Source organism: Capsicum annuum, chromosome 4, assembly GCF_002878395.1.
Source record: "Capsicum annuum cultivar UCD-10X-F1 chromosome 4, UCD10Xv1.1, whole genome shotgun sequence".
Lineage (NCBI taxonomy): Eukaryota > Viridiplantae > Streptophyta > Magnoliopsida > Solanales > Solanaceae > Capsicum > Capsicum annuum.
The window spans coordinates 227475894-227491663 of NC_061114.1; the positions used below are offsets into that span (position 1 = coordinate 227475894).

Genomic DNA, 15770 nt, shown 5'->3' on the forward strand with positions numbered 1-15770 from the left:
GGAACATATATCATAAATGTTGAATTCTATAAATAGGAGGGAATTGAAAGCTGGATGTGTTGGTTTGAATTCTTTAGATTGTAGATGAAACAATCCGTTGATTATGTTCCATACTCTACCTAAACTCATAAGATAACTAGAGAAAACTGAAATAAGTGAGCCTCATATAAAAATGGTATTGATCCTTATTAACAACAAGGCAATTTTATATTACATCGCAGCCTAAAATCTGGCACAAGATGGTAGAGCAATAATGCAATACATTTGCTTCTGCAGTTTCATTATAGTTCTTGTACGGACAGTAAAAAAGGACTTGAAACATACCATTCAACGTGTCTCCCCGATGACATACTTAACAGGCACTCATAGTTCCAGACACAATGTCTAACAATACTCATCATCTAACAACTTATTCAAGTTATCAGAGACATCAAATGTGTATGATTTAGACAAAGCGACTAACGTACTCCTCCACTGTGGTGTACTTGACATCTGGATAAAGTTCTGAGGCCTCAACCCCAAACGATGGCTCGATCCCAAAATTGGTTTGATCACCCTTCACAAATGCTGAGTAGTTGAGTGCTAGTATGACATTGATTGGGATTGGAGATGCTGCAACAGCACACAATATGCATTGTTATGATTACATATGATAAATCGAAAGAATCAGCCTAGACTAAAGATGAATGATAGAGATTACTAACTCTGGATGTCCTTGAGAATTTGCTCCTCAGGAATGTAGATTTTCTCTAGAGTTTTACCAATCAATTTCTCCCATATAGCCACAAGCTCGTTGAACGATAAGATATTCTTGGGAGGCTTGATGTAGAGGGTCTTGTTCAATGCTCTCGGGTCATCAACAGCCTTAACGGTGTAGGTGCCAATGTCATGTTCTTCATTGAAAACAACTGCAGACAAACAGAACAAAGCAGAAAAAAGTGGACAAAAATGATGAGACATTCAGTCATGAACTTGTTCTATTTTATTGGCAAGTGTGGCAAATTCAAATCAATGGAATCGCCACCTAACACTGGTGGGCGGGGGTAAGGAACCTTTTTCGACTTACCCTTACATTTCCATCACCAGGAATGATGACTTTGTCTCGAGGAGGAGCAGTGGCCCCTGGCTGAACCAAATTTGGTAAGAAATAACCAGCAAAATAGTTGCATGAGACATAAGTATAAGGAATTCCTTCAGCCTCAATAGCTCTACGGATTTGAACTTTCAAAGCAAACATAGACTTTGCTGGCTCCACAGCGTTCAACTTATCGACATCCATACCAAACTCCGAAGGGAAGAATCTCTGAAAAATAAGTACAAGATATTTTATATCTGTGAACATTATCTTAATCATTTTCAGATCCTTTAGTGAAATATTCTTCCAAAATTTAAGGCATTTACGTGAACTTGCTGCATACTTCTGTCATACACTTGTCTATGCAGATCGAGATGCTCCACTAGGCCATGTTAACAGTTTGTAATCCAGATCGTTTTATGCGTTGGAGGCTATGTTGCTCAGACTCTCCAAATATGTTGTTGAACCCCATGTTGGATCCTCCAAAAATGCACAACTTTTGGAGGATCCAACACGCACCCGTAGACATTACTGAACAGTCCGAGCAGCATAAATTTACGGTCCCTTTATTAGTCTAGATTCTCTAATCCAAATGTGATCTATAAATTCAAATTTTTTATCAAGAATTACTGTAACCAAGATTGTGCATACTACTCCTTTGAGAATGGTTTAGCTTAGAATCTAGTATTCCACTATCGCCTTCTGTCCTATGTTACATCTTTTAATTATATTTGTTCGGCAACCACACAACAAAGTTCTATCAATGATACTTAACAGATACTACACGAACTCTCTATCCTTAACCAGAGGTCTCACATTCGAGCTCATTATGCAGAGCAAATCCGAATTAGTCAGGGACCGCCATACGGATACTGAACACTGAATGGGAAATCAATATAGATAGAAATGGATAGGCATTTTTCACATCTATACCTTAATATTGCCAGCTTCTTTGATAGCAGCAATGATCTTAACTTGATCAGCCAATAGCCTCATACCCACAGTTGATATCACCACATCTACTTGTTTCATAGCCTTCACCAAACTCTCATGATCATACAAATCACCCTGTCCAAAAACAAGAAATCAAACAAATAATATTTGCACGCAAACTTTATTTCAATCTCATTTTTTTCCTAAAAGCAAATTAAATAATGCACCATAATAGTCCATAACATACATACATTGACAATACTGACACCCAAATTCTTGAAACTCTCAACAATTTTACCCTTAACAGGGTCAGAAACTGTGGTGTCTCTAACTAATGCAAAAGTTGGATGTTCAGATTTTGCACTTGCTTCCACAACAAATTTACCAATATAGCCAGTTCCTCCAATGATCAAAGCTTTGATTTTCTCAGCCATTTGATGATCAAATAAAGCTTAAAGATTTGGTTTTGTGTTGTGTTGTGTATCAAACACGTATCATTTTATAAGGTAGGGAGCTGTAATGACCAAAATGACCTTACTTTTCCAACTAACCCTCCACAAAATTGTCTTTGTTTTTGAAGACCATCAACCCACTAGACCATACTTTTCCCTGGCTCTGTTTATGTTTATTTGTCCATTATTAACTTTACGCATTTTAAAAAAATTAAATAAAATGGTAATATATATCATTTTTTAAATATAATAAATTTAATATCTTAAGAAGTGATTGTAATTAATAATAAGATTATATATGTATATATATATATATTAAAAAAATATTTATGCTATAACTATATATTTTTTTTTTGGTTAACTACTATAACTGGATTTAAACTTGCTACGATAGGTTAGTTTATTTTTAACATACTCATTTCGTGTTGTATGAATGTTACTCGTAGTTATAAGTGATCATAATGTAAAAAGGTGTAAAAAATAAGCTTTTAAGTTTTGTGCACTGTCAGTTGTACAAATATTCTCCCACCGCAAAGGCGCATAAATTTTAGTGCAGTAAGTGTAAATCAAAAGTCACTTCGGAGACATTCAATAATTTAAAATCAAAACGATGCAAGATAAAATTAACATGGATACTTTGCAAAAATAGCATGCATAATACATAGTAATTAGTGATAAGGAACCAAAAGTAAGTTAGATCATATCTAATGACTCTTGATAAGAACTTACATAGCCAAATCTTTTTATGTGATTTTAATCAACGAAGATTTTATTAAATATTTCAGGACAAAAAGTTAATTAGTTAGAGCAATGAAGATTAAGATGGGATTCTACCCCAAAAAAAAAAAAAGGAATCGAAAGAAGGGTAGATTATATCAATACTGGAAATGCTAATACATTCAATACTCATTATTTTTGAAATATACATGATTTTTGAAATGTAAGCAAATTAATTTGATTGAATATGTTTACGACCCTTAGTCGTAATTTTGTGAACTTCTCTTATTTTAATCCTCCTCGTAGTGTTTAGACGTGATTTATTATTTACGGGGACAGGTAGTGTCGAATTTTGAAGTGTTCGGAGGCGATTTAAGTCATTAACCAGGTTCTTGAATTTTGATCAATTTAAGCCCGATCATGATGAATCTTTAATCGAAATGACCTCGAATAGTGTTGTAGTGTTTTCAATAGGTCTGTAATGAACTTTTTAGTTAATGTACATAATTGGTTTGTTTCTTGAGGTTTTGGATAAATTTCGATGATCTATTTTATAAATATTTCAGATAATTAATTTAATTAGTAATGGGTCAAAATTGTAATTTAATTACTTATGGGTAAATATGAGAATGAACATAAGTGGGTACAGTGTTAGGCAGTGGTGTGCTATGTTGTTCGGACTCTTCAAAAATATCATTGGTGCATGTCGGATCCTTCAAAATCAATTCATTTTTGAAAAATCTAACACTGGTACGGCAACATTTTAAAAAAATTCGAGCAACTTAGGTTGTGCGTAATAAGTGTATTGTTGTTTTAGCATTAGGTTTATATTTTAACATGGAATGAAACTTGTTAGTTAGTAATATATATATATATTCTCTTTTGTCTTTAGCAATAGTGATTAGCTAACGTACAATGGCTAATCTTTAAAAAATGATAGAATAGAGTTAGGCTAATTTTTCACATAGTTTCTGTGAAATTGTTATGTGGTACGCCAATGTTTTGTTTCATGTTTAGATTTGGATTCTGGTAAATTTTCATACAATTTTAATAGATAGTATAAATGGCTTCCGTATATGTAAAGGTAGTAGTACAGTTGTTGGTTTTCATTGCTTCCTTAGCTTTAGATTATTTGATCTCGATCAATTTTGGTTTAGAAAAATTTAGGTTTTTATCTAGAGTTTTTCGAGTAAGAATTTTTGACTTAAAGATTGAATAATGATCCGATTTAGTTGAAATTCAACGTGCTAGTTTGTATTTTTATGCAAATTTTGTATTTATATAGATTCTAACCGTTTGAAAGTTTTACGTAAGGAAAAGTCGGTTGATTAAGTCTAGTTTGAGATGTTGTTTTTGGATTTGAATTCTCGATTTACCTATCACGGAGGGTGGAATAAGTGTCATTTCAATTCCGAATTTGAGACGTGACAATATGAAAAATAAGAACAAAAAAGTCTTTGGTTATTATTCAATACTAGTTTCGCGAGGCCTATGCTAAGTCCGGGCCCAAACTCAAAGTATAAAAATAATAATTTATATTATATTTTTTTAACTTTATAATCAGTATATATAATGATCTGCTAAACAAGTTTTGTTGATAAGTTTTCATAATTGTTAGAATTTTTAATCATATAATTTTATAATTTTAAATAAAAACTATTATTTATGAGGAAGAAGATAATATCAGAGAATTAAAATATAGCTTCAAGTAATTTGATATTTTATTTAATGATATAATTTAAAATATTTAATAACTACGCTTTGATGGAGATCATAATAGAAAAAAATATTGATATTTTTATAAAATTTGTAAGTATTTATTTCTAAGTTGTAGCTAAAAATAAATTTATTTTGATATTTATTGAATTTTTTTTCTCTCATAATTTTAGTGGCAATAATTTTTGTTAATTACATTTTTTTCATCTTATAGAATCATTTGAAAAAAAAAAAGTCAATGCTTTTAAGTTAAATTATAATTATAACCTCAATTAAGAGTCATTATATAAATTAATTTAATAAAAATAGATAAAGATATCTATTCGGTCTATTTACTTATTATGTTTATTTTTTACATGCCTTTACGAGATTATTGTTTTATACTTTTTCATATCTACTATGAAAAATAATAAATACTTATAAAATATTATTTATTATTCTATAGTATCAAAAAGAATTATGAGGTTATAGTTGAAATTATTAAAAACTTTAACTTCGTCGGAAATGTGAGCTTAAATATTGTTGATTTAAATAAAAGAAATTTTAATTAAATACTAATCTAACACGGAAATCCATTAAGATTCATTTCCATTTACAAAATAATTTCGCTCTATTTGGTTTTTGTTAGCATTTTTGTGGATGACATTTATGTGTCTTTTAAAGGGTGAAAATCATTCCCCCCTTAACTTTATTTTAAAAATCAAACTCTCCCCTCAACTTTAAATAATAAGTATTCTTCTTCATTTTTTCTACTTATGTTTTTTAAATATCTATTTTATCCTTACACTATTAATCTTTATTTTTTTTTACCTCTTTAAAATCATTATATTTTTTATTTTTAATATATATATATATATATATTAAATTTTTGTAAAACAAAAGAAAATTATTTTCTAGATGAAAAAACGTAAGAAACATATATTAAGTATATAAGTTACTGATGTTCCAAATGAAATAAATGACTATGATAAGGAAATTTATTTATTAATAATAAATAAGACTGTAATATCTATTTATACTTGTGAAAATAACAAATAAAAATAACTTTATAAACATATTCCAATGCATGTAATATAATAACATATAACAAAAATGAGGATATGTTTTATACTAAATTAATTCAAAAATTTACTTATATTATAAGGGGCCGTTTGGTTGGGAAATAGTTATCCCGGGATAATTAATTCCGAGATTAATTATTCCAAAATTATCTGGGATAACTTATCCCATCACTATGATGTAAATGGTGGGATAAGTTATCCTGGTATTGACTAATTCCTCCAACCAAACATGAGATAAGATAATCCTTCATTTTATTCCGGGGCTACTTATTTCTTATACCTCACACCAAACAACTCCTAAATATATACTCCCTCTGTTTACTTTTACATGTCATTATTTTGCTTTTTGATGTCAACCTTCATGAACTTTGATCAATATTTTAAGATGTATAATTTAATATTTAAATTTAAATTTAGATGATCAGAAAATATGAAAAATGCTATAAGTTGCAATCCTTCTTCATATTAATAAAGTGAAAAAATATATCTTAAAACATTGAAGGGAAGGGGGACGAAAAATACTTGTGAGTTATCTTAATAAAATAACAATCATAAAAAATAACATTAGCTTTTGTGACAAATTCATTAAAAAGGTTAAACTAAAAAATTTAGATAAAAATATATAAATACTTGATTAAAATAAATAATGTATACTATAAGAAGATATTGCAAATGTCAAGGTTAAAATTGATATGGTCAAGGTAAAAGGAGAAAGAATGCTTATTATTCAAAGTAGAGGAACGACTTTGATCTTTAAAGTAAATTTGAGGGGGAAATGAGTTTTACCCATCTTTTAAAGCATGATATATTAATTTAGTTTACTTTAAATTTACCATTAATGTATGATCTCTCTCTTTTACAGATGAGTTAAAAGATACAGTACCTGAGTGTGGAGAAATCTTTGTTGTAAGTGCTGTCACTTTAATGGTCTTGCCAAGTGCGATTCGGATTAATTAGGCTTCAATGTAGACACCGACCACCGGATGATAAACCAAAAAAAACAAGAGTGTAAAGGCCGGAAAAGTGATGGGGTTGTTGCCAAGGAGGGCGCTTGTCGCGGCAGCACTGCCATTACCACCAGCACCGGGGCCATATCCAGTCTCGACACGCGGACATCGAGGATATGAGAGATGAAAATGTTGTTATGTTAGTACTAATAAGCTATGCTCGGATTCTTCGAAAATATCGTCGTACTTTTGTCGGATCGCTTAAAAATAGTGTATGTTTGGAGGATCCGATACGGATGTGAGAATATTTATGGAGGATCCGAGCAACACACAGTTTATAATGTGTGCATTGGGCCAATGATGAAGAGTGAAGACTTCATTTTGGTTCAAGAAATTGAGTAGGCAGCTCACTTGGGCATTGAGACAGGATGGTCCTTTGCATTATTTTGGTCGGGGTTGGATGTACAGAGTGATTTGTGAATATATCTACTGAATGTACAGCAACAATTCCATTTATTATAGTACAAAAGCAAGGTGAGGATTGATGAAGTTCGAGTAAAATAAAGGTTAGACTCCACGAGGTAGGGGTAAAGTATGCATACACCCTACCTTCTACCGTCCCCAAACCCCACTTGTGGGATTACACCAGGTATGATGTTGATGTTGTTACTCTACTTAAGAAAGGACCATGAGCTCATGACCCATTATAGAATGAAGAAGCATAATCTTCCTAACAAAAGTTAAGTGAAGTTGGAGGGTTCACCTAACTAGTAGGGAAATGCGGAAGAATTTCCTGGAGTATGAATAAAGCATGAATGATAATATTATTCAATCTCTACGTATCTGTGCATCAGCTCTTTGATCGGGATACAATTACATAGGTTTCTGATGGAACAAATGACTGAGATATGTGGCAAGAGGACGATCTGGTCCCCCTGGTCAAATCATTCCGAATGAAGGGTTAGAAAACAAAACAGAACATATATCATAAATGTTGAATTCTATAGACGGGAAGGAATTGAAAGTTCGATGTGTTAGTTTGGGTTCTTTAAATTTTAAAACAAATGATCCGTTGACTATGTTCCATACGCTACCTGAACACATACAAAAACAAGAGAAAACTGAAATTAGTGAGCCTCACATATAAGCGGTAGAGTCCTCTTTGATTGATATCTGGCACAAGATAATAGAGCAGTAATGCAAAAGCAAAATGACACAAATGTTTCAGGTAGTTTTATTATAGTACTACTCAGCACTGATGGACAAAACAGACTTAAAACATACCATTCACCAATCCCCCAGTGACACAGTTAACAGACACTCATAGTTCCACGACAGAATGTCTAACAACACTCATCATCTAACAACTTATTCGAGTGATCTGAGACATAAAACATGTAAAATTTAGACAAAGCGACTAAGGTACTCCTCCACAGTGGTGTACTTGACATCTGGATAAAGTTCTGAGGCCTCAACCCCAAACGATGGCTCGATCTCAAAATTGGTTTGATCACCCTTCACAAATGTTGAGTGGTTGATTGCTAGTATGACATTGATTGGCATTGGAGATGCTGCAACAGTACACAATATGCATTGTTATGATTACATATGCTAAATCGAAAGAAACAGTCTTGACTAACAATGAATGATAAAGATTACTGACTCTGGATGTCCTTGAGAATTTGCTCCTCAGGAATGTAGATTTTCTCTAGAGTTTTACCAATCAATTTCTCCCATATAGCCACAAGCTCGTTGAATGATAAGGTATTCTTGGGAGGCTTGATGTAGAGGGTCTTGTTCAATGCTCGCGGGTCATCAACAGCCTTAATGGTGTAGGTGCCAATGTCATGTTCTTCATTGAATACAACTGCAGACAAACAGAACAAAGCAGAAAAAAGTGGACAAAAAAAAATGAGACATTCAGTCATGAACTTGTTCTATTTTGTTTGCATGTGTGCCAAATTCGAATCAATGGAATCGCCACCTAACACTAGTGGGCGGGGGTGAGGAATTTGACTTACCCTTAACATTTCCATCTCCAGGAATGATGACTTTGTCTCGAGGAGGAGCAGTGGCTCCTGGCTGAACCAAATTTGGTAAGAAATAACCAGCAAAACAGTTGCATGAGACATAAGTATAAGGAATTCCTTCAGCCTCAATAGCTCTACGGATTTGGACTTTCAAAGCAAATGTAGACTTTGCTGGCTCCACAGTGTTCAACTTATCGACATCCATACCAAACTCCGAAGGGAAGAATCTCTTAAAAATAAGTACAAGATATTTTAGATCTGTGAACATTATCTTAATCATTTTCAGATCCTTTTAGTGAAAGATTCTTCCAAAATTTAAGGCATTTACGTCAACTTGCTGCATACTTCTCTCATACACTTGGCTATGCAGATCAAGATGTTCAATACTCCCTTAGTTTGAGGCTATGTTGCTCGAACTCTCCAAATATGTTGTTGCATCCATGTTGGGTCCTCCGAAAATGCACTACTTTTGGAGGATCCAACACGCACCCATCGATATTATTGAACAATCCGAGCAACATAGGTTTAAGGTCCCTTTGATTAGTCTAGCTTCTATAATCCAAATGTGATCTATAATCAAGAATTTTATCAAGAATTACTATAATAAAAATTGTGCATACTACTCCTTTGAGAATGGTTTAGCTTAGATTCTAGTATTCCACTACCACCTTCTGTCCTATGTTACATCTTTTAATTATATTTGTTCGGCAACCACACAACAAAGATCTACCAATGATACTTAACAATACTACACAATCTCTCTCCTTAACCAGAGGTCTCAAGTTCGAGCTTGTTATGCAGAGCAAATCCGGATTAGTCAGGACCCCAGTGCGGGTAGTGAACGCCGAATGGGAAATCAATACAGATAGAAATGTCAGAGTAACCATGCTAAATGGATAGGCATTTTTCACATCTCTATACCTTAATATTGCCATCTTCTTTGATAGCAGCAATGATCTTAACTTGATCAGCCAATTGCATCATACCCACAGTTGATATAACCACATCTACTTGCTTCATAGCCTTCACCAAACTCTCATGATCATACAAATCACCCTGTCCAAAAACAAGAAATCAAACAAACATATGCATGCAAACTTTACTTCAATCTCATTTTTTTTCCAAAAAGCAAATTAAGTAATGCACCATAGTCCATAACATACATACATTGACAATACTGACACCCAAATTCTTGAAATTCTCAACAATTTTACCCTTAACAGGGTCAGAAATTGTGGTCTCTCTAACTAAAGCAAAAGTTGGATGTCCAGATTTTGCACTTGCTTCCACAACAAATTTACCAATATAGCCAGTTCCTCCAATGATCAAAACTTTGCTTTTCTCAGCCATTTGATGATCAAATAAAGCTTAAAGATTTTGAGTGGATGTTGAAGCTGCAAGAGCCTTTTTCAAGAATTTGGTTGTGTTGTGTTTGTGTATCAAACATGCTGAAGCAACATCATTTTATACAATAAGGTAGGGAGCTGTAATGACCAAAATGACCTTACTTTTCCAACTAACCCTCCACAAAAATTGTCTTTGCTTTCTTTGAGGCCCATCAACCGACCAAATCATAAAAAAGGATAGTTCGGTACATTAAAGCTATCGCTATGTGTAGTGTTCGGGGAAGGGCTTCAGCACAAGAGTGTATCGTACGCAGCCTTATCTTGTATTTCTGCTAGAGGCTGTTTCCAAGGCTTGAACCCGTGACCCCCTGGTCACATGGCAGTAACTTTACCAGTTACTACAAGGCTCCCCTTCCAACCGACCAGATCATATGTTTATTTATTCACTTTTAACTTTACATATTTTAAAAGAAATAAATAAAATAGCAATCTATATCATTTTTCGAATATTAAAATTTAATATCTTAAGAAGTAATTATAGTTAATAATAAAAAATATATATATTTATACTATAACTAGATTTTTTTTGGTTAAATACAATAACTGAATTTAAACTTGTTACGACAAGTTAGTTTATTTTTAATCTACTCATTTGATTATTTTGTGAATGATACTCGTTGTAAGTGATCATATACATTGATAAAGTAAATCTTGATCATAGTTAACCTTTAACTGAAACGACTTTGGATAGTGTTGTAGTGTTTTCAATAGGTTGAATAATGATCCGATTTAGCTGAAATTCAACGTGCTAGTTTGTATTCTTGTGGAGATTTTGTATTTGAACAGATTCTAACTTTGTGGAAGCTTTACGTAAGGGAAAATCTGTTAATTAACATTTGGCTTCGGTTTGAGACAAGTTGAATGGAGGTCCCGCATGGGTGAAGTGACAAACATCTATGCGGGTATCGATGTTATTTGAGGGGTTAAAACAAGTTAATTGTATGTTTTGATCTGTTTTTCCTATCTGCTAGCCCAATGGGCTGATTTGCTATAGTAAATGAATTATTGAAAAAGCTAGCTAGTGAGAATACTTCCACTTGATGAGTTGAGTTGATTTTGAAATTGATGTTTATTCGGCATAAGACATGAAATGCTTTGCTTAAAATTATTGTTGATTTGGGATCGGAGTTGCATGCCTGCACGTCATGCATTGCATTACATAGGGGTCAGATTGCACGCCTGCACATTATTATCTATTATTGGGGTCGGAGTACACGCCTACACAATATATTTATTGAGATCAGAGTGCATGCCTGCACAGTACATGGACCTTGCGAGTCCCCCCATGAGTTCCGACCTTGAAGCCATTGCTCGATAGGTGTGTAAATAACACATGCATTGCATTACATAACATTCATTCATCCATTCATTCATGGTTCAGATTGAGTAAGGTGTATGTGTTACTGTTTATTAAGTACTTGAATATATGTTACTTGATTTTACTGTATTAAGGATTTCTTGAATGGTGTTATGATATCCTTGTAACTGTTAGACTTGATAATTCAGTTAGATTAGAGTGGTTTTCCTGAGTGCTCGTTGTATGGTTGTTTTTAGATGGTTGACGTGGTGTTACTCATCACCACTTTGAATTAGGGTCGATCGATACTTGTTGAGTACACGTGGCTCCATACTTACCCTTACTTTTGCTGCACCTTATGTACAGGTACCGATCCGACAATCTATGGGCATTGATTCTAGTGGTTCCTTCTGCGTTAGCACCACTGGAGATTTGAGCTAGTTGCTATTCTTTTCAGAGACTACTTAAATCTCCTCTAGCCTTATCTTTATGCATTTTTCGCATTTTAAGATACTCAAACTTTTCTTTAACTTCTATCTTTAGTGGCTTATATTAGTGACTACCAGACATGAGATTATCTATGATTTGACTATACTGGTCTAATAATCTACTTTTGAGATTATTCGGGGCTTATTATGTTTATATTTTCTTCCACTTCTATGAGTTTGAGATGTTGTGTTTGAATTTGAATTTCTAGCTTATCTATTACGGAGAGTGAGATAGGTGCCATCACGATTTTAAATTTGGAGCGTGACAATATGAAAAATAAGAAAAAAAAAGTGCTTGGTTATTTTTCAATATATGAAACATTGAATCTATAGGTTAGGTAAAAGGTCATATAACCCATGGATGGTGGAACTGCCAAATAGTGAAGTATATTAAGGTATAACTTAAAAATGAATGAAGCCTGAAATAAGGATGAATGCACGTTATTGGAATTGAGTGATGTGAGAAATGGAAATATTTGTGATTATGATCACAAGTAGAGCACTACGTACAAACCCCACCAAACCGTGATCTCCACCTTTAATTTTTATTTTTTTTGGTGGAAAATGTGAGTGGCTGGAGATGGAAAGATTGGAAAATGAAGGAAGAAATTCAAATTTGGTTTGGAAGCTAAAGTGTGAGATCGGTGTTAGAATTTTTCCTGAATTTCCCACCTTACTTGAGTCTATCATAATTGTATTTTACTTCGGAAAGGATTTCTTCTCAATTCATAGTACAATAACATCCACAATGTAGTCATTAAAGAGTTTTGTTTAGGAATCCGTGGTGGAGCCACCTTATGATTAGGGGTTCATCCGAACCCCTTTTGACGAAAAATTATACTAGTTATATATGGTTAAAATTATTTTTTATGTATATATAATTGATGTTAAACTCCCTTCTACTTTTTTCGATTTTGAACCCCCTTGGTGAAAATTCTGGTTCCGTCACTGTTAGGGATAACACAATAACATCACAATGCAGTCATTAAAGAGTCTTATTTAGGGGAGATTTCTCCTAATAGATTTTATGGTTTTTCAATATTAGTTTTCAATGTAGGTCGTTTGACCAACCATATCAATAATATATTTTGAGTATTATGTTTTTGTTTGTCATTTGAAGTATCACCGTCTTGATTTGCAAACTTTAAGCTTTCGAATGACGCCCTCTCAATTTCGGACCCAACAATAGGCAGATGGTGAGTACGCATCTAAATAATGAATTTTTCGTAATGATATTTGAACCAAGCATATTAATCGAACTGATTTTTAATCAAAAATCAACATATATTGATTCTCGTCTATTCAAAATAAGCAGCCTATAGCTTGCCTTGAGGAAGAAGCTCAGAAGTTGATCAATCAGAATTGAAACAAAAGAGAGACATTAATGAAAATCGAATTTTGCATTTCATTAAGAAAAAAATCAATAAACGTTCACTCAATTGTCAATCTCGATTCTACCTTTAACCTTCACGTTTTAATGTGGGTTATGTTATTTTATGGTGTTTTCGGGTACAAGAATCTGTATTTAGGCACAACAACTTCAATACTAGTTCAAGTTTAAAACAAGAACACTATGAAGTACAAAAACACCTTCAACACAAGATCAAAGTGATCTTTCTAAGAAGTGTGTTTTATTTTTTCAAAAATTAAGATGAAACAAAAATATAAAGCCAAGTCCCTCGACTTCACGGAGTGTTCTTAAGGAATAATTCCCCTCACTATACCCGAGGTTTTGGAATCTTCCTCCCAGGATAAAATGGTTTTCAATCCAACTATAGTGGTACCTCAAATAATTGGATTCGTCGAACTCATTCAACGATTTGATTGATCACAAAGAATATTTTGAAGACAAAAGAGTTTTTATTTCAGAAAATTTTTCATTCATTTCTAAACCTGTGGATGAAAGCAGGTTTATATAGCCATCAGATGTCTCTTATGAAAGGTGGCAATGGTTCACTTAAAAGGTGTATCCTTTGGAAGAGTCATGTCTGTTTATTCGAAATATTATGTCTTTTTCTGAACAAACACAACTATCTGAACAGTCACACCTTTTTCAAAACAATATGTCTTTTGCTCAAAGGTTGTGTCCCTTTATTTTTCATTCACACCAATTAAACCCAACAATTCCCCATATGAATGGGGAATGCCTATTCTTTATAAAACTTTACGGACAAGTATGTGATCATCAAGCAAAGACTGATTGCATCTGGATAAGTGAGTTTTCCTTTGAACTTTCCGTAGTAAACATGCATCGGATGCACTCGGTCAATCGGTAGATTTGATATCTTTGAACCGTCGAGCTTTAATGTACACCTAGACAACACATGTAACACAACCAGTCTTTTACCGTTTATGATTCTCACGATTTTGTTCTTTTCAGCCGTGAACACGTCGCAGTTTCATGAGAGCTTAAAGAATAGGCCTTTACTAACATTCTCCTTGAAGCGGCTTTCACTTCGCTCTCATATAGGTGATTTCTAAATGTTCAATCCTATAGATTAAACTATTTGGTCAAATTTACCAAATTTAGATAATCATTAAAAGACTTTTCACTTTAAGTCTTATGCTTGTTTACTACACATTGTCTACATCATGAGAATGGGTTGGGTAATTGACAATGTTGAACCAGTCAGACACAACTTTGTTTGATCTCCTTGAACCTAGATCTTGGGATCTCCAGTCTTCTAGGTAGAGTTACCGTCATGCTAACTCGTCCTTGTCCTAAAACCTATTTCCTTGGATGTCCTTTCCACTTCTTCTCTAAATAGGCCTTTTGTAAGTAGATCCGACACATTATCCTTTGACTTCACATAGTCAACAATGACAATTCCACTAGAGAGAAGTTCTCTAACGGTATTATGTCTCTGTCATATGTGACGAGATTTACCATTGTACATCATACTCCCTGCCCTACCTATTGCCGCTTAGCTATCACAGTGTGTACATATTGGTGCCACTGGTTTGGGCCAATAAGAAATATCTTCCAAGAAATTTCGAAGCCATTCTGCTTCTTCACCGGCTTTATTCAATGCGATAAATTCAAATTCCATTGTGGATCGAGCAATACAAGTCTTTTTGGATGATTTCCAAGAGACTGCTCCTCCACCGATAGTAAATACATATCCACTTGTAGATTTTACTTCGTTCGATTCGGTGATCCAATTTGCATCACTATATCCTTCAAGTACCTCAGAATATTTATTATAATGCAAGGCATAGTCTTGCATGTATTTAAGATACCCCAAAACTCTTTTCATTGCCATCCAATGAGTTTTGTTAGGATTACTTGTGTACCGACTCAAATTACTAATAGCGCATGCTATATCTGGTTGTGTACAGTTCATTATATACATTAAACATTCCAATACTCTTGCTTACTCCAATTGTGAGTCACTTTCACCTTCATTCTTTCGAAGTGCAAAACTCACATCCAAAGGAGTCTTAGCAATACCGAATTCCATATACTTGAATTTGTCAAGTACCTTTTCGATATAATGAGACTGTGACAATGCCAACTCTTGTGGAGTTCTATGGATTCTTATACCTAAGATCACATCCGCAACTCCAGGTCTTTCATATCGAACTTGCTTTCGAGCATTCATTTCGTTGCATTTATGTCTGAAATGTCTCTACTGATAATCAACATAT

The 15770-nt window shown here is 33.5% G+C and overlaps 2 protein-coding genes across 2 annotated transcripts; both read right to left on the reverse strand.

The window, feature by feature from the left end:
- Nucleotides 1-147: 147 nt before the first annotated feature.
- On the reverse strand, nucleotides 148-2736 carry LOC107866987 (phenylcoumaran benzylic ether reductase TP7). The gene is made up of 5 exons (XM_016713055.2): nucleotides 2260-2736; nucleotides 2009-2143; nucleotides 1063-1303; nucleotides 705-908; nucleotides 148-612 (listed from the first exon to the last, which is right to left on the reverse strand). Exons 1-5 carry the CDS (start codon nucleotides 2440-2442, stop codon nucleotides 446-448), a joined length of 930 nt encoding a protein of 309 aa, XP_016568541.1. The 5' UTR covers nucleotides 2443-2736; the 3' UTR covers nucleotides 148-445.
- A 5376-nt stretch (nucleotides 2737-8112) lies between these two features.
- Nucleotides 8113-10383, reverse strand: LOC107866986 (phenylcoumaran benzylic ether reductase TP7). Its single transcript, XM_016713053.2, has 5 exons — nucleotides 10099-10383; nucleotides 9853-9987; nucleotides 8923-9160; nucleotides 8565-8768; nucleotides 8113-8472 (listed from the first exon to the last, which is right to left on the reverse strand). Exons 1-5 carry the CDS (start codon nucleotides 10279-10281, stop codon nucleotides 8306-8308), a joined length of 927 nt encoding a protein of 308 aa, XP_016568539.2. The 5' UTR covers nucleotides 10282-10383; the 3' UTR covers nucleotides 8113-8305.
- Nucleotides 10384-15770: the final 5387 nt, after the last annotated feature.